Genomic DNA, 19,306 nt, shown 5'->3' with positions numbered 1-19,306 from the left:
TATTTGATGGAGGTGACAAGATGTCCACTTGTCTTTCTAGAAACGGTGTCAATGATTTGGGTGGACTGACCCTTTTACCTTTGACTGGGAAAAACATCAATTGTAACCATGTTTCTTAGGCTCTCTTTGTTTGTAACCCTGAAGTGTTCTTGTTGTGACAATGCCAAACGAACAGGACTCACACATCATTGTCCAAGATCACTTATCAGGTGTTTTAGTTGTAAGAAATGTCCATTTGTATCTGTCCACTACTTCTGCTCCTGACATGCCTCTGTCCTTTGCCTTTGTCCTTCTTCCTTATCCTTTTTCTTTATTCATCCATTTATTTTTCCTCTCCTCATGTCATGACCCCATTACAGAGCTCGCAGGAGGCCTCCTCACCTCTCCTCCTTCTGTCCTCCTCTGCTCCTGCTCTCATCTTTAATCTCTCCTTCACCCCATCTCCTCCGCCCCTCTCTTCTCACCACAGCACGTCTTCTCTTCATCTACCCTCATCCATCCCTGTCAGAGGGGGGCCGTAGTGACCTGCCTGGCGGTCACTATGGCAACCTGCATCCAGGCCATCCCTTGCTGGAACCCCAGGGAGACCCTGTTAGACCCCTGTGGGTCACCTGAGGGCGAGGGAGAGGCAGATTGCAAACTCAGCTCTGGTGATCTGTCACCACGATATGTTGATGGTTCACTCTGAACCCTCAGCATGTTTATCACACACAGCTGAAAACATCTGGCTTTAATTGGCTCTTAGATGGACTCAGGTGGAAACATCACCTGCTTGGAGAAAGTGATGAGTGCTCCTGGGTGTGGTCCACAATAGGTGACGTCACCTCTGGGGATGAGAGTAGCCTGTAGAACAATGGCACACAATTTCTCGATCTTCGTGAATGTTGTGCATGTTTTCTGTGTAACAGTAGGTTCACTCTTGACCTTAACAGGTTTTTTTTCCGTATAAAATGTTTGGTTGAAACCAAAAGCATGAGTATATTTTGAATTCTCTGTGGTTTGGACCTAACCAATGTTTTCCACAAATATTTGTTTTAAATAAACTGTCACACAATTAAAGACAAAAAAAACCTTACATTTATTGGCTAAAACTTATCAATTATATTCAATTTTTAAAATGTTCTATCAAGTGCAAACGTGAATTCAATAGAAATCTATGACAAATCTTTCTCAATGCTATAATTGTATTTTTATACTTTTGTTTATCACTTTATCAGACAATGTGTCCTAAATATCAATATGGGGGACATTTTTTAAGACCAATTATTAGATTACCAAGTGGGAGATGATTATGTAAAGAAATTCACCAATAACAAATATAAACCACATCGCAAATCACAGACAAAATGATCTCAAAGTGGACAAACAAATAAGACCAATATAATGGAACACATTGCCTTAAAAGTCGGGAACAATAAAACACTAACATGAACAATGATAAGTAATAAATTAGGGATCCTGAGTAATAATATATTCCATGTGCGCCGACACAATATATTTGTAATAAAGTAAAATCTACAGATGATATCAAACAGTACACATGCATATGAGCTGTGGAAGCACATTTTGTATAGGTTAACCCCACCAGGGAATCTCTTCCACATTAGACATGCAGACTGAATACACAGTCTGTCACACACACACACACACACACACACACACACACACACACACACACACACACACACACACACTATGACTGGTTAATTAGCCGCTGCGCTGTGGGGGTCCATTTCTCAGCTGTCCATTACTTACCGATCACTGGCCTGTAGACTCACCTCACACACACACACACGTACACACACACACACACACACACACACACACACACACACACACACACACACACACACACACACACACACACACACACACACACACACACTCTATCTCCTTCACGCTTACATATATTCACCCTAATACATATTTAGCATGCACATACAGTATATAGACCCCCCCCCCTTGAGTTTTCATTACAGATATGAATAATTCAGGAGGGGGTCTGGGCGTCTGTCAGCATGGCTCTGTTAGACAAACAGCCACGAGCTGCCCATGCTTTGTTTATGAACCCTGCCTCCACTCTGTTAGCCTGTCTGCCACACACATACAGTACATACATTATAGATACACCGTACGTACGTACGTACGTACGTACGTACATACATACATGCTGCCTTCACACACACACCCACATTTCCACCCTGAGATTGAAACATGTTTTACAGTGGGTGGTTTGTAATTGTTACAGCTTCCACTCTGCGCACCAACACGTACACACTCTTTACTTCCAGCCCATGTCTTCCCGCGGATCAGCGTTTGCTCCAGATGCGCTTCCAGTGGATTTCTGGGTAAATTGCTCTGTCCACACACTGACAGACATTTCACGGTGGATATCAGGAAGCGAGGCGGAGGTCGTTCTGATTTAGATTACCTCTCAGGTGTCACCGATGGAAGGACTCCAATGACCATTTGTCCTCAAACTGTTTGTCCTTCACTACACAAGACACATTTTCTGCACAGATTCAAGGTCAAACATGCTTTCGTGGTGATAAATGATTAAAATATGATTAAAAATAATGAATAGATATTTGTATGTCGAAAGCTTCCATTAAAAAAAGCAATTTAAGGACTTTCATTACAAGTGAAATCTCTCAAAAGAAAACAAAAATGTGAGAATAAAGAATGAAAAGAAGGTGAACTGTTTCTCCCATGTTAACTCTTCTACTGTTGTGTTATTGTCTTTGTGTGTCCAGGCTCACGAGCGCTCAGAGAGTGTGGAGGTTACCTTTGTCACGCAACTGGTCAGGAAGCTGATGATCATCATCGCCCGACCTGCGCGTCTGCTGGAGTGCCTGGTGAGAGGAACACGCCGTTGATGAATGTCACATATTCACTGACTGGTCATATTATTAAAACACACACAACGTCTGTCATTTACTTTGTAGCATGCTTCTCACCACTGCTACAGACTACAGGCTCCAGACTTCATTAGCATGGAAATCTCTGACTAAAGTGTCACTTGCATTGTGGGTATTTTAGCTGCCAGGTTTTGATAAAGCCTGGAATACTGTAAGTAAGAGGATATCTCTCTAATGCCTCATTGATTCTAATACTCTTAATTGATGATCTTCTACTTCATAAATATATTTTTGCTGCGTTTCAGAGGAAAACCTTTTACAGTTGATTGCACTACATTGATCTGACAGCTGGAGCTGGTAACACAAAAAGCAGTTCATCAGCTTGTAAATGTGATTTTCCAGAATAAACTACAAACTGTAGTAAAAGTTAGCTCCACATTGGCCAACTGCGGCTTACACAATGATACACCAGCACCAAATAGCCAATACGATAGATAGAAGATAGTCAAGATATATATCAAGAGTAGTTGTTCCTATGTAATACTTACATTTATTTGTGTAATACAGGTAATACCTGAATTTGTATATACAGTAGGACTTGCACCAAATCAATCATATTCATATAGCCCAATGTCACAACACATTTTTGTCTCAGCATGCTTTACAGATCAACAAACATGAATTCAAATGACAAAAATATATTAAAATAACAAGAAAAAATGTAAACTATAATTGAAATTGAAAATTACAACAAGAAAAATAGCATAAGATCTAGGACCCAGGAGGAAGGAAGCTTAAAACCTGCCCTAACTACAGTATAGGCTTTATCAGGCAAGAGAATATTTTTACATAATGATTTTGTTATTTTTTATCATAATGAGCATACATGTATAGATTCATGCAAAAGGCAGAAAAGCTAGATTAAACCATCAATAAGCGCAACATCTAAAAGAGGATATTTACAGCACAATTACACACACAAGTAAGCCTTATTGTAAATTAGACATACATGTTCATTTTTATCTTGTGTCATTTTGATTAAGTGGAGAAATGGTCTTGTCTTGTTTTCGTACGTGCTTTAATCAGCCTGGCCCTGGTTGGTTATCCTCACCAGCTGCATAGAGTAGTTTCACATTGTAATCACACGACTGCACTGTGGTGTAAATTAGTCCATTTGAAAGATTACGATGAAATAAATATTAACTGGAAATAGCTTTTTCATATTGTAAAGCTTGACTCCACGCATGGTTAATAAACAATTTAGAGCTTCCTGCTCCCGGCTGTGAAATGATTCAACCACAGAAATTCATTTATGGACTTCCACTGAGCATTTTAAATCAGCCTGATGTACTCACACACACACCACACACACACACACACACACACACACACACACACACACACACACACACACACACACACACACACACACACACACACACACACACACACACACACACACACACACACACACACGCAGTTTTGTATATGAATACCAGAGGCTCTTTCTCCTACCACCATGCAGAGCTCCATCAGTTTGTGTTATGATGGTGCACATCTGTGGCCTAACAGGTGAATATAACCTTGTGTGAGCCCTGAAAGGAGAGAAGGAAGGGAGGGGAAAACAAACAAGTGTAGAAGACAAGGGTAATTGGAGGAGCAGTGGGAGGGTGAGGGAGGAGAGAAAAGGGGAGGAAAGAGAAGAGAAGAGCGGAGGTGTGGAATGCCTGGTGCTGACATTGGTACTTTTGACTAATCACATGCTGCTGAAGCTGTGACACCACACAGGATGGGTTTTTACAAATGAAAGCACACAGATAGAGGAGGGGGAGGGGCTGTGTGTTTACATGTATACTGTATATGATGTATGTGTGTGTGTGTGAGGAGGGAACACCGGTGGTCTATATGTCTTTGTCAAAAAACATAGGAGTTAAATTGAACAAAAGTCCGTCCTCCTCTCATTCCTTTGTCCTTATCCCGTCACAGGTCCTTGAAAAGTCTGAAATGATATTGCCTGAAATGACGATATATGCATCTCAAACAGTACGGTGGTGGTCTTTGTTTTTCTTTTAGCTTGGAGGTTCAGCTCAGAATCTAAAATGGCGTGAGATAAATATAAAAACTGATAAGAGGATTTTCATTGCAATAAAAATGGGTCTATATTTTTTAATTGAAAAAGTTAAACTTGTTGTTTACTTGTTATTCTATTAAGCAATTAAGCAGTGACTGAGAGTTATCACAATTCATGAACAAAAAGACAATTCTTGGCAACTTTGATCATGCTCAATGCCATCTTTCACATCTTGAAGCCTTAAGGAGACAAGTATTAGGATATTAAAGATGCTCTTTAAAATACAATTATAATGTCTAAGACCACCACCACTGGTACGGAATAAGATTAGGGCCACCAGATCCGACACTAATTTCAATTATTAGATTAAAGTCAGAATTCAGAATTGTAATTTTCAAGAAAGTTAGCATAGAGACTGACTTGCCAACATGATGCAGCTGTCCAGTATCTCATCTTATCACAACGAAATAAAAAGCCTTGAATCCAGCTAGATTTAAAAATGGGGTACTAAAACGTGACGCAACAAATTATTTCACAAGCTTAAATATTTGCCTTTTAACCTTTCCCTTTGTCCCCCCCCCCTCCCCTCTTGCCTGCAGGAGTTTGATCCTGAGGAGTTCTACCACTTGTTGGAGGCAGCAGAGGGCCATGCTAAAGAGGGCCAGGGCATCAAGACGGACATCCCCCGCTACATCATCAGCCAGCTGGGCCTCACCAGGGACCCCCTGGAGGGTAATGCACTCTCAAACTCAACATTTTATTATTATTTGTTATTATATTTCTGTCTCAGTTTGTAACTGATCCTTGTGTGTCTCTGTAGAAATGGCCCAGCTGAGCAGCTATGACAGCGGGAACCCAGAAACCCCAGAGACTGATGAGTCAGTGGATGTGAGTACTTCATCATATCATTATCACGTTTAATAGGTGTTGTGTCTGCAGTGGTGGACGAAGTACCCAGATTTGTTACTTATGTAAAAGTAGCAATACTACATTATACACAAGTACTTTGTTACAAGTAAAAGTCCTGCATTCAAAATCTTAAGTAAAAGTATTAAAGTATCCTTATTGAAATATACTTTAAGTACCAACACTTAAAGTACTCTTTATGCTTAATGGCCCATTTCAGAATCGTAAATATTGAGTTACTGGGTTACTATTGTGATTATTCATGTGTTTTTATCACAACTGGTATATGTAAAGTTAATTTCAATAACTTTATATACTGTTGCTGGATATCTTAACCTTTAAATATATGTAAAAGTTTATTTAAACATTGATTTATATTTTGTATTCGCTATTAATATAACCTAAAAAGTAACTAGCAACAAAAGCTGTTAAGTAAATGTAATGGACTAAAAAGTACAATATTGGCTTCTAAAATGTGGTGGAGTAGAAGATACACAGGTAAAGTACCAGTACCTCCAAATTGTACTTAAGTACAGTACTTGAGTAAATGTACTTTGTTACTATCCACCACTGTATGTCTGTCAGCATTAAGTTCTAAAACACTCTTTCGTAAAAGATGTTCTTACATGCATTAAATTATTTAGGGCAAATGGAAATATTCGAGGATGAGTCTCAGTTAAAGCACTAATAAACAAGGATGCTCCCATTCTCCATCCCTTTATTAATTATGAACTTGTCTCATGTATATCTGATGTGTTTCAGGGTCAAAGCACCACCGTCCCGCCAGCTCCTCCTAAGACCAAACCCCCCCGAGAGGAAGACTTTGAAAACATCAAGCTCATCAGCAACGGAGCCTACGGGTGAGACAGCATGATATTCACATCTTCAATATTCTAAAATGAATATTTAATTGCTGCATTACAACAAATTCCCTCAGCATGACTTGGTTTACCGAAATAACAAACAGACTGCATTAAGCAAAAAGTGTTTTATTTCTCTTCAGGGTCCTTTCCATAATGTTGTCGGATTTTAAATAACAATCTGAGCCTGTCTGATGCACAATCCACTCAAAGGAAATTCATTGTATGTAATTCTGATTCTGTAACCTCTGTGTTTCCCCTGTGCAGCACTGTGTTTCTGGTGCGTCACAAGGAGACCCGGCAGCGTTTCGCCATGAAGAAGATCAACAAGCAGAACCTGATCCTGAGGAACCAGATCCAACAGGCCTTCGTGGAGCGAGACATCCTGACGTTTGCTGAGAACCCCTTTGTGGTTTCCATGTTCTGCTCCTTCGAGACCAGAAGACACCTCTGCATGGTGATGGAGTACGTGGAGGGTAAGCTCAGTTTAGTGATATCTTTATCCTGTTGCCATTTGTAGCGGTTGTGTGGTGTTTAATGCGGAGCGTCCTGTGTAGGTGGAGACTGCGCCACGCTGCTGAAGAGTATCGGAGCCCTGCCGGTGGACATGGCTCGGATGTACTTTGCAGAGACCGTCCTCGCATTAGAGTATCTTCACAACTATGGCATCGTACACAGAGACCTCAAACCTGACAAGTAAGACACAAACACACACACCAGCACACTGCCACTGAATGCCAATATTTTACCAAATGTTTTTTCTCATTATTTCGTAAATAAACCTTCCTCCTTTCTTTTATGTATATGTTTAAGAGATGGTTGTATTTGCTAAAGAATATGGATGCCACACCTACTGTAAGAAAGTAATGCTGAGTTCTATTTCAGTGTTATGAGTTCAAGTAATGGTATTTTAGAGGCTTTATCGGCTTTTTTTATGTTTGGAAATAATCTTTCCTTGTTCTCTCCTGCAGTCTTCTCATCACGTCCATGGGACACATTAAGCTGACAGACTTCGGTCTCTCAAAGATCGGTTTGATGAGTTTGACTACAAACATGTATGAAGGACACATAGAGAAAGACACCAGAGAGTTCCTTGATAAACAGGTACCAGCTCACTTGTTCACCTTTATTTTATGTCGTATTGAGGCGCAAAATAATGACATTTGCGACAGCTTTTTAAAATATCTTACAGTTTTTTGTGTGTTTTGTGAGGATTGTATAAAAAGGCAAACTTGCAGCTGAAAGGAAAGTAAAAAAGCTCATAGACATTTATTTTAGCCTGAGAGCTTACGCAGTTAGCTTGCCAACAAGTTACAGGCACCTCTTTATTTCCCTCCTCCATAATAAAACTGTCAGTAATTATGACAGTTCCACAGGTTTTCCCAGAAATATTGCAAAATCATGTCAATCTAATTAGTTTGCTTTGCCATAATATTCACAACTGCTTTTCCCAGACTGATTTGACTGTGTGCTGATGCCCCTTCAGGTGTGTGGCACTCCAGAGTACATCGCCCCAGAGGTGATTCTGCGTCAGGGCTACGGCAAGCCGGTGGACTGGTGGGCCATGGGAGTCATCCTGTATGAGTTCCTGGTGGGCTGCGCTCCCTTCTTTGGAGACACACCAGAGGAGCTGTTTGGTCAGGTCATCAGTGGTGAGTAGCTGTACCACCACTTTCTTTTTGTCATTTGTGCAATCGGTTTACTCAGCAGCATTAACAGTAGACGGCCACTTTACAGCAGGAGAAATCTCAGAGAGAATTTAATGGAATTTGCATCCAGATTGGATTGGTACAAAAATACATTTATGCTCAATTAATGCTTATCACTTTACAATGTATTTATAATCCGTTAACGTTACCGGCTATATAAAAGTATTCTCCTTAATCCTTATATCTGTATTGTACATTTGCTGTGTGACGAATAAAGGCATTCTAATTCTTATCAATTATGGCAAATCTTGCTGCATGTAAGCAGTTAGCTTGAAAGCTAGAACAACTACACTGAACAAAAATATAAATGCAACACTTTTGTTATTGCTCCCATTCTTCATGAGATGAACTCAAAGATCTAAAACATTTTCTATAAACACAAAATAACCATTTCTCTCAAATATTGTTCACAAATCTGAAAAAATCTGTGATAGTGAGCACTTCTCCTTTGCCGAGATAATCCATCGCACCTCACAGGTGTGGCATATCAAGATGCTGATTAGACAGCATGATTATTGCACAGGTGTGCCTTAGGCTGGCCACAATAAAAGGCCACTCTGAAATGTTCAGTTTTATCACACAGCACAATGCCACAGATGTCGCAAGTTTTGAGGGAGTGTGCAATTGGCATGCTGACAGCAGGAATGTCCACCAGAGCTGTTGCCCGTGAATTGAATGTTCATTTCTCTACCATAAGCCGTCTCCAAAGGCGTTTCAGAGAATTTGGCAGTACATCCAACCGGCCTCACAACCGCAGACCACGTGTAACCACACCAGCCCAGGACCTCCACATCCAGCATGTTCACCTCCAAGATCGTCTGAGACCAGCCACTCGGACAGCTGCTGCAACAATCGGTTTGCATAACCAAAGAATTTCTGCACAAACTGTCAGAAACCGTCTCAGGGAAGCTCATCTGCATGCTCGTCGTCCTCATCGGGGTCTCGACTTGACTCCGGTTCGTCGTCGTAACCGACTTGAGTGGGCAAATGCTCACATTCGATGGCGTCTGGCACGTTGGAGAGGTGTTCTCTTCACGGATGAATCCCGGTTTTCACTGTTCAGGGCAGATGGCAGACAGCGTGTGTGGCGTCGTGTGGGTGAGCGGTTTTCTGATGTCAATGTTGTGAATCGAGTGGCCCATGGTGGTGGTGGGGTTATGGTATGGGCAGGCGTATGTTATGGACGACGAACACAGGTGCATTTTATTGATGGCATTGTGAATGCACAGAGATACCGTGACGAGATCCTGAGGCCCATTGTTGTGCCATTCATCCACGACCATCACCTCATGTTGCTGAAAACATCCCAGTTCTTGCATGGCCAGCATACTCACCGGACATGTCACCCATTGAGCATGTTTGGGATGCTCTGGATCGGCGTATACGACAGCGTGTTCCAGTTCCTGCCAATATCCAGCAACTTCGCACAGCCATTGAAGAGGAGTGGACCAACATTCCACAGGCCACAATCAACAACCTGATCAACTCTATGCGAAGGAGATGTGTTGCACTGCGTGAGGCAAATGGTGGTCACACCAGATACTGACTGGTTTTCGGACCCCCCCGACCCCCCCAATAAAGCAAAACTGCACGTTTCAGAGTGGCCTTTTATTGTGGCCAGCCTAAAGGCACACCTGTGCAATAATCATGCTGTCTAATCAGCATCTTGATATGCCACACCTGTGAGGTGGGATGGATTATCTCGGCAAAGGACAAGTGCTCACTATCACAGATTTTTTCAGATTTGTGAACAATATTTGAGAGAAATGGTTATTTTGTGTATATAGAAAATGTTTTAGATCTTTGAGTTCATCTCATGAAAAATGGGAGCAAAAACAAAAGTGTTGCATTTATATTTTTGTTCAGTGTAGTTCCCTGGTCAAGCAAGTACTAGTAATCTAAACCAGTGTTTCCTGAGCTGGCAGTCTTGATGCAACCATGTCACATTTGCGCTAATAAAAAACCCACAAAGAAGAAAAAAATATCAAGAATTATACAATAACACACAGTAGTAATATATAATACGTTTTTAAAAAGACTCCTCTAAACTACTACATATTTTGATATAAGTTCCTGTGAGCAGAATACACCACAGTGCAGAAAATATGTTGAAGGTAAATGTATTCCTATACGATAGATGACCTGCTTAAAAATGATGTCTTCTGCTGTAGTTCCTGTTCTCTGAGCAAGGCGTGTTTACAGTGTATCTGAATGTTTCATGTTGGAGCCTGGGGGCTTCCAGGCTGACTTGATGAAATCATCAGAAATGGACAGTTGGAAATGTTTCTCTACAGCAGAGAAGCACGGGGTTGACATGCAGGGAATCAAATAAATTGTGATTCCTCCTCTGCGTTTTCTTTACTCCTTTGAATTCCCTTTGATGAAAGGGAAAGTCAATGGCCATAAACCTGTGTTGATCCCGGCATGCCTTTTTTATGAGCATCTGTGTCCGCCTCTCAATACAGCTGCACCGCGGTGATAAAGAACTCAGGGCCTCCTTGAGTGTGTTTGTATCTGTCTGCTGGATGTGTGCTAGTGAGGTGCATTGTGTAGGACACAACTCCAGGCTGCCATCACCAAATGTGTGTCATGAAGGAACAATAAACTGCTAACACTAGCTGTAGCAAAGATAACATCACAGAGAAACAACATATTGGTTGGGAAAAGATATGTTTGATAGGCAACAGCGTAAAAGCTTGTTTGATTTCTGAAAAGAAACTACTGTTACAACTACTGGTATCAGGTGGTGGAATAAATACTTAAAAGGCCTTATTAGGCTTATTAGAGAAATGTTTCTATGCAAGCAGAGCGGAAAAAGTTGGGACCTATAGCTCCACTATATTGTTTCTCATTAGTCTCCTCAGTAATAAAGACACAACATGTCCATGTATTTACGCTGTGTTTACGCTGTGTTTATGTTAGACGAGATCATCTGGCCGGAGGACGACGAAGCTCTACCTTTCGAGGCTCAGGACCTCATCTGCAAACTGCTGCGACAAAATCCTTTGGAGAGACTGGGCACAGGTAACACACACGCTGACCAGGATCTCTGAAAATGTAGTAAACATTATTGTAACCTTTTTTTTCCAGGAACCTGTCTTACTTTGTCCGAAGTTTGAACCTGCTTGTGTTTGTTAGTCTGTCTCCAGTGAGTGTTTGGCCCAAAGCTGGTCTAATCTGATACTGAAGCAGCTGATGTATGTTCTCATCTGTTTCTTCTCTTTCTTTGTTCCTTTACTTTTCACCCCCCCTGTTCTCCACCCTCTCCTTCATCTCCACAGGAAGTGCCTTTGAGGTGAAGCAGCACCAGTTCTTTACAGAGCTGGACTGGAACAGCCTGCTGAGGCAAAAGGCAGAGTTCATCCCCCAGCTGGAGTCTGAGGACGACACCAGCTACTTTGACAGTACGTCTCCCACCGATTCTTCCAAATCTCCCCCTCTCTGAAACGACACGTGCTCACACAGTTATCACCACACACAATAACCTGCTTGTTTGTGTCTCTCAGCTCGCTCTGACCGGTACCACCATGTAGATTCAGAGGATGAAGACGACACCAATGATGAAGAACCCGTGGAGATTCGACAGTTCTCATCCTGCTCACCTCGTTTCAGCAAGGTACAGATACATACATTCAAACTATCCACTGAAAGACCGATTGAATTTCAAAATTAAACAAATACATTTACTGTTGAGTAAGACCCATTGAGAAACATGGCTCAAAAACTGAAAGTATTGTAAGCTGTACCAGTAAGCTGGTATGTTATCTCTAAAGAGATTTTACTGAAGTTTATGCCATTATACTATTGACAAGCTTTTTTTTTTGTATTTAAATGCAAATTATAGTTTTATGATAACAAATAATATTTATGTTTTAAATGTGCACAAGATCATGAAATAATGTATTTAATACTGTTTATGTAAGGCTTATATATTTTATATAATAGCCATAAAGAAGAGTAAGTTAATACAATCAAATAAATTAAACCAATAATTAAAAGGAAATGTTTAAGAATTGAACAATACATTTAAAAAGTTGATTACATTTAGAGCAAAACAAATCCACATTTTGATCAGATCCAAATCCAGATGCATATTTTCAGAATTGATTTTGAAGTTTATACGCTTAAACGCTTTTATACGTTTTTATATTTAAGAAATATATTGGTTAGGGACTTAATTTTGTCTCAACATATATTTTATCTAAATAAAACAATATGACATCTTACTCTGTCATTCATATTTGTTCCCAAACATGAGTTGACAGGTTCAATAAGTCTGGCTTTAAAAGCCTATGGTGGGGAATGATAAAAACATGAAATGTCTTAACACACATGTCATGTTGTGTTCAGGTGTACAGCAGCATGGAGCGTCTGTCCCTGCACGAGGAGAGGAGGACCCCCCCGCCCACCAAACGCAGCCTCAGTGAGGAGGGAGGAGACCGTATGGACAGCCTGAGCGGACTGAAGTCCAGAGATCGATCCTGGCTGGTGGGATCTCCAGAGATGTGAGGCCTCCATAAAACACACATCATAGAAATAATAATACTAATACTTTTCAGATGGTCTTCTCCTGCATTTGTCTATTGATTCATCCAAAAAACAAGCTGGGATGTGAGAACTGTTGACTGGAACTACTGTAGATGTGTTATTTTACCTGATACTTACCTGCCAGTGAATTAGAAATGAATATGTTTTATAGTCATAGTAAAAGTGTTCTCAGTTGCTTTGCAGTATCTTAGATGTGTGTTCTCGTTTCTCACATCCTCTCCTAATTTCCCTCCCCAGCCTGCGGAAGCGGCTCTCTGTCTCGGAGTCATCCCACACAGAAAGCGACTCCAGCCCCCCGCTGACCGTCCGGAGACGCTGCTGCTCCGCCATCATCGAGATGCCTCGCTTCGCCATCTCCTCAGAGGAAGAGGGAGGTCAAGGTACATTCTGACAGCCTGGAAGTCAATCATTGTCAGGAAGAAACTCTTCTTAGTTTCTAAGATAAAAGGGGAAAAATTACAAGAAAGAAAGTCAGCTAACAACATTGTTCAAAGCCTTATCACACAAAATAGTTTTCCCTCAACTGTTCTGAATTTAAAATCTCCAGTGTTATTCATTGTAAATGTATGTCCTTTTTCCTTCGTGTTAATTTACGGCCCGTCTACACTACAGGCATCAAAAAATCTTGAAGCTGGGCGTGTCTGAGGCTTGGCGATTTCTCGCGCCCAAGGCGACCAACAACCAATCAGGAATCTCCCGCCCGCCCCCGACATACAAAGCAATAGCAATGTTAAAACGAAGTAAACTGGATATAAAATCCCCAAACAGGCGAAAACCTACCAGTTTCACCCACTGTCTCTGCCACCTCCCTCCATGCCTCGCTCCTCCGGTTTGTATCCCGGTAGATGAACAGAGACTGATCATACAGCACCGGGTGATTCACTACCGCTATAATGAATTTTCCCTCAATTTTTTTTAATATGAGGAAATGACCTGCGTAGTCTCTCCCAGCATACACGCGGTTTGATTGGCTAGCGCTTGTACTGTCAGATTTGCATACGCGGGATTTGATTGGCTGATGCCAAGCATCGAGCCTCAAAAGTTGAACATTGTTCAACTTTTGATGCCGATAGATGCTCGTGATGCTTGCAAAGCCATGCCATGCTCCCCACAATGCAGTTCGGCGAAGTTTAAAAATCTTCTACGTCACCCCATTCAAATGAATGGGCGAAGCGTTGAAAGCATTTTTCGATGCCTGTAGTGTAGACGGGCCGTATTTACAACTTTATTCTTAAAGAATATCCTATTTTTTTTCTGATACCTTTAAAACTTTAATCATGGGAATTCTACGTTTTTTCTCAGAACCCCCCTTTCCTGGCTGCATATTAAACTTGAGATATTAACCCACAATTACCCGAATTCAACATCATAAGAGAAACCCTGAAGTAGACACCAATAGATTCATATATTTTCTGAAAAAGAAATATAATGATCTGTAACTCAAATCCTGGATGTGTATCATTGGTTTCTCCGGTGCAGCTGGAAGCTGCAAGAGCCCCAGCCTGTTGGGTCTGAGTTCTTTGAGGGGCCCCCGGAGCGAGGAGCTGCCCCTCGCCATCCCAGAGCTCCCAGTGGAGCGAGAGCTGAAGCTGGAAGAGTCTCCCACCTCCGCCTCCAGTCAGCTCAGCAAGGCCACGCTCACACGTCAGTACAACACAACAGCAGACCATGACATAGCTACACATGTTGTTTTCAATGTAAAAGTCACTGTTTAGAACTAGCGCAGGGAAGGAATATTCTTTGGGTTCCATTCAAATGAAAAACCTGTTTAATTTGAATGAGGAATAACCATTGATCAAAACTGCAGCTTTACTGGAGCAATACGGTTTTTTTAGTGTGTCTCCAGGTTTTTTAAAGGTATTCTAATATATATTTGTACATATTGTTAAGAGTTTTGAATTACATGTGTTTAGGTTCTTATGTTAATTTACTTTTACAATACCATTTATATTTCACAGTCAGAATATAAATGGTATTGTAACCTCTCTGCCTGTCCTAACTTGACAAATCCACCTAAAACCTTCTGTATGATTTGTCGAAAAATACATTTTGAATATCTTGTTTGTTAATTTGTAATATCTGTAATCACCCCGATTATGTTAAATTATTTATTCCCTGAACTCTAATCAAATACAATTGTATTGTGTTAGACCAACATGTGCCATTAAAAACCAACAACCCTTATTCTGACCCTTCTCTCTCCCCTCCTCTCGTCCTGCAGCGGGTAGTTCAGGCGACGTGTTTGATCGTGGTCACAGACGTACCGTCAGTAACGGCGGACCCACTAAAGCTGCGACAGACAGCGACTCTCCGTCCACTCCCAGAGCCATCAGCGACCTAGCGGCGCGCAGGGCTCGCCACCGGCTGCTGTCGGGGGACACGCCCACATCCAGCTCCAGACCGCTCAACAAGGTCATCAAGTCAGCCTCTGCCACCACGCTGTCACTGATGATCCCTGCAGGTCAGTGTGTGGCCGGGAGCAGGGGGAGGATACTGCTGCTGAATGCTGAGAGCCAGGATCATAGTCAATGTATTTTTCAAGTTTAAAGGGCAGTTTGGTTGGTTGAATGGAGTAGATGTTGGTTGCCACACTCCAAGTTCAGAGAAAAAGACAGGAGAAAAAGCAAACAGTATTTTGGCCACCTGAAAGAAATTAAAAACATTGATATCGTTCCATTTTATACAATATTTTAAATATTTTAAACACTATCAGACGGTCCTTTTCAACGTTGAATTAAGTTGAGTCAGTGAACATATGGTCCTTTCATTTCATTTCAAACCTTTATTTAACCAGGTGAATCTCATTGAGATCATCGATCTCTTTTTCAAGGGAGACCTCCTGTGTTAAATGAACACTCCGGATTCTACTGTGTATCTTTTACACTTTCTTTAAAGCAACCAGAATCCATTGACAAAAACAACAAGTGGTCTACTGCTGTTTGTTTGGTTATTTGTCTTTAAAACAACAATATCACAAACTAGCTAACTGTTTGAGGCTGAGGTAGACTAGCCTCCCCAGGTTATTGCAAGGTCAAATCACGTTGTATGGATAAAGGCCTCACACAACCCCACTTCAAATAATGTGAAAAAGCCCTTTAAAGTTCAGATTTCTCTGCACAAAAGATATTAACAATAAAGCAGCCCTTAAAGACAATAGAAACCGATTTTGGGATAATATTTAAGTGTGATCCTGGCTTGACTAGAAAAAGGAAGATCTAGGATTGTACTTTAAGAACATCATATTTCCACTATAAAAAATGTCCATTATGTCTGTTCTTAGACCACCACGGAGCCTCTCCATTGGCCAGCCCAATGTCGCCCCACTCGCTGTCATCCAACCCCTCGTCACGTGATTCTTCCCCGAGCCGGGACCTGTCCCCGGCCGTGATCAACCCCAAGCCGGCCATCGTGATCCAAAAAGTGGGCAAGAAGTACGGCTTCACCCTGAGGGCCATCCGGGTGTACATGGGAGACTCCGACATCTACACCGTGCACCACATGGTCTGGGTGAGTCCCACAAGGAGACAAAAATGACGACAACAAATATGGATTCAACCAAAAATGATTTATTCAAATTAGCATATACTGTAAAATGACCTTTAAAAATAAAAGGGAAAGTGTAGAAGATAAACAGTAACTAATATATATATATATATATATATATATATATATATAATAATACTAATATTATATAAGTGTATTGTTGTAAAGATGATCCAGATTAGCTTTAGTCAGTGTGTGTCAGGATGTGGGGATTCTTGTTGTTGACAGAAGATGGCAGTAAACAACAAGCTAAGCCCATAGGTCTTTCCCTGCCTTCTTCCCATTCGTCCTCTGACCATCTCTCTCTGTTCAGCATGTGGAGGAGGGGGGTCCGGCCCACGAGGCAGGGCTGAGGGAGGGAGACCTCATCACCCAGGTCAACGGAGAGGCGGTTCACGGTCTGGTTCACACAGAGGTGGTGGAGCTCATACTGAAGGTACACACAAACTGCTTTAAATTAAACTATGTTTTATGGAAAACACACAGTATTGATAAACAGACTCAGTGTACACCAAGTTATTTTATTTGTAATCTTGATTTTAGTCTTTTTCTTTTTTTATCAGGACATACAAATATTATTATTATTATTTGGTGCTTTTTATTAAAAACTAATGTTAGTTCAAATTATAAAACATTGTTGACATAAAAACATCCATCATGAAATAGTTTTCACTCCTGCCAGAAGTACTGACACTTCGTCATAAAGGTCTTGAATAACAGTAAAACATATTTAACATAATATAATTGTACACTTATGCCTTAATTAAGTTTTGTTTTTATTGATTTTCTTGTTGTTACTCTTTTCCTCATTCTATTACTAACAACATACATTTTTTTTATTATTTGCTATTTTTTTTAAATGTATATAAAGTAGAGCCGGGACTTTAACGCGTTAATTAAGATTAATTAATTACACAAAAATTAACGCGTTAAAAAAATTAACGCATTTTAATCGCACTTATTTTTACACCGCGGAACGTTTCTCACTGGATGAGTTTCAGGCGTACCGATTATACTGGAGCACCAACTAACGTTCATGACTTCAGACAACAACAAACCACAGTGAACAACAGTGGGACATGTTGTTTTAAAAAACGGACGGATGGAAGCGTCGATAAGAGCACGGTTGTGTGCAAATTATGCAAAAAGGAATTTGCATATCACCGCAGCACATCAAGCCTCAAGTATCACCTCAATGCAAAACATATAGCAGCTAGCGTGGAAGCTAGCGTGGACGTTAGCCTCTTTTATCGCGTTCACACCAAAAAGAGCCGGTACTAAAATTAGTTCATGAGAACCTTTTTACCCCCACGAAAGTCCCTGCTAGAGAGCAGAGAGCTGCTAGAGAGCAGGGACTTTCGTACGGCTCTCTTGTGAGAAAAGAGCTATATTTCTGATTGGCTGGGAGGATTGCAAACCACGCCCCGTAAAACTCCCAAAAAGTTTTGTGAAGCCGCCATTTTATTATCCTCGCATTAGCATTATTAGCATTAGCCCAGCGCAGAAACGCAGAGAGACTAACTTATGGCAACACAAAATAAAACATGGGAGCGGTGGAGATGAGGAGGTGTCGGCGTTCTGGCGATTTACTCGGAAGGCTTCAGTAGAAGCTGCTGGGACTCCCAGCAGCTTCTACTGAAGCCAGTCCCCAACTCCGGGGACTTCCGGCCGGGGACTTTGGGCGGCAGTATACGCCGTGAAGTGGTTTGCGACCTGCCAGTAAATCCAAAGCAGAAGAAGAAGAAGTGACGTCAGCGGCTTCATTTGCCTAATCCTCCCCCAGGTTCAAAGAGTTCTCATGAACTAAGTTCTCATGAACCTTTGTGGGAAAAGTACTGCGGTGTGAATGCGCCTAATGGTATACTAAAATCCATGTGAAAAAAATTGCTTCTCACTGTTCTCAGGTCAAATATTTATATGTGATTAAAAATGCGATTAATTTCGATTAATTAATTACAAAGCCTCTAATTAATTAGATTAATTTTTTTAATCGAGTCCCGGCCCTAATATAAAGTTAAAGTAAAACATATTACATACACATTCGTTTTTACTTAATTCAAATGTACACCAAAATCTAAGTAAGACACCTAAATCCAGATCTGTAATGCTCTCCGTCCCTCAGAGCGGTCCTAAAGTGTCCATTGCTGCCACCCCGTTTGAGAACACGTCCATAAAGGTCGGCCCTGCTCGGAAGACGGGTCAAAGGTCCAAGATGGCGAGACGTAATAAGAAGACAAAGACCAAGGAGGGACAGGACAGGTGAGACACACAGCTGTGTTGTATCAGACATCACTTTGTGTGTATTTCAAGCAGGGCCGTTGAGTAAGCTGTTGTGTTTTGTTTCTCAGTGCCAGCAAGAAGAGGACGTCTCTGTTCAGGAAGATCACCAAGCAGGCGTCTCTGCTGCACACCAGCCGCAGTCTGTCCTCTCTGAACCGCTCCCTGTCCTCTGGGGAGAGTGGCCCCGGCTCGCCCACACACAACCTGTCCCCACGGAGCCCCACACAGGGCTACAGGTCCACGCCAGACTCCGCCCACTCAGGTTAGAAACACTGTTCTGCAATGTTAACATTTTAACATGTATTCAATGGCTTTCAGGGACTGTATGATAAGTCATCTCATATGTGTAAACCTACTTTGTAATAACACTGATTCTGATGATATTTGACAGTTTGAATGAAGATATTTAGCATTTATCCCTCATCAAGGGTAAAACAGTGATTCTTGCAAAAAAGAAACATATTCTACATAAATGTAATTGTAAGGATAAAGAGTATAGCTACTTGTAATTATTCTAATTATTGATCAAAC

General features: G+C 41.3%; 1 protein-coding gene across 1 annotated transcript in view; it reads left to right on the top strand.

The window, feature by feature from the left end:
* mast2 (microtubule associated serine/threonine kinase 2) overlaps positions 1–19,306 on the top strand; it is a 218,071-nt gene that overhangs the window by 190,500 nt on the left and 8,265 nt on the right. Inside the window, 19 exon segments of the mRNA XM_034237473.1 lie at positions 2,754–2,855; positions 5,529–5,661; positions 5,750–5,817; positions 6,598–6,695; positions 6,963–7,171; positions 7,253–7,391; positions 7,667–7,799; positions 8,182–8,347; positions 11,327–11,428; positions 11,686–11,808; positions 11,911–12,020; positions 12,755–12,909; positions 13,190–13,332; positions 14,432–14,596; positions 15,174–15,413; positions 16,233–16,459; positions 16,809–16,931; positions 18,618–18,754; positions 18,844–19,037. Coding sequence (XP_034093364.1) covers positions 2,754–2,855; positions 5,529–5,661; positions 5,750–5,817; positions 6,598–6,695; positions 6,963–7,171; positions 7,253–7,391; positions 7,667–7,799; positions 8,182–8,347; positions 11,327–11,428; positions 11,686–11,808; positions 11,911–12,020; positions 12,755–12,909; positions 13,190–13,332; positions 14,432–14,596; positions 15,174–15,413; positions 16,233–16,459; positions 16,809–16,931; positions 18,618–18,754; positions 18,844–19,037 — 2,767 coding nt within the window.

Source organism: Gymnodraco acuticeps, unplaced genomic scaffold (assembly GCF_902827175.1).
Source record: "Gymnodraco acuticeps unplaced genomic scaffold, fGymAcu1.1, whole genome shotgun sequence".
Taxonomy (NCBI): domain Eukaryota; kingdom Metazoa; phylum Chordata; class Actinopteri; order Perciformes; family Bathydraconidae; genus Gymnodraco; species Gymnodraco acuticeps.
Note: the sequence above shows the minus strand (reverse complement) of the source record. Positions and strands in the feature narration are given on the sequence as shown.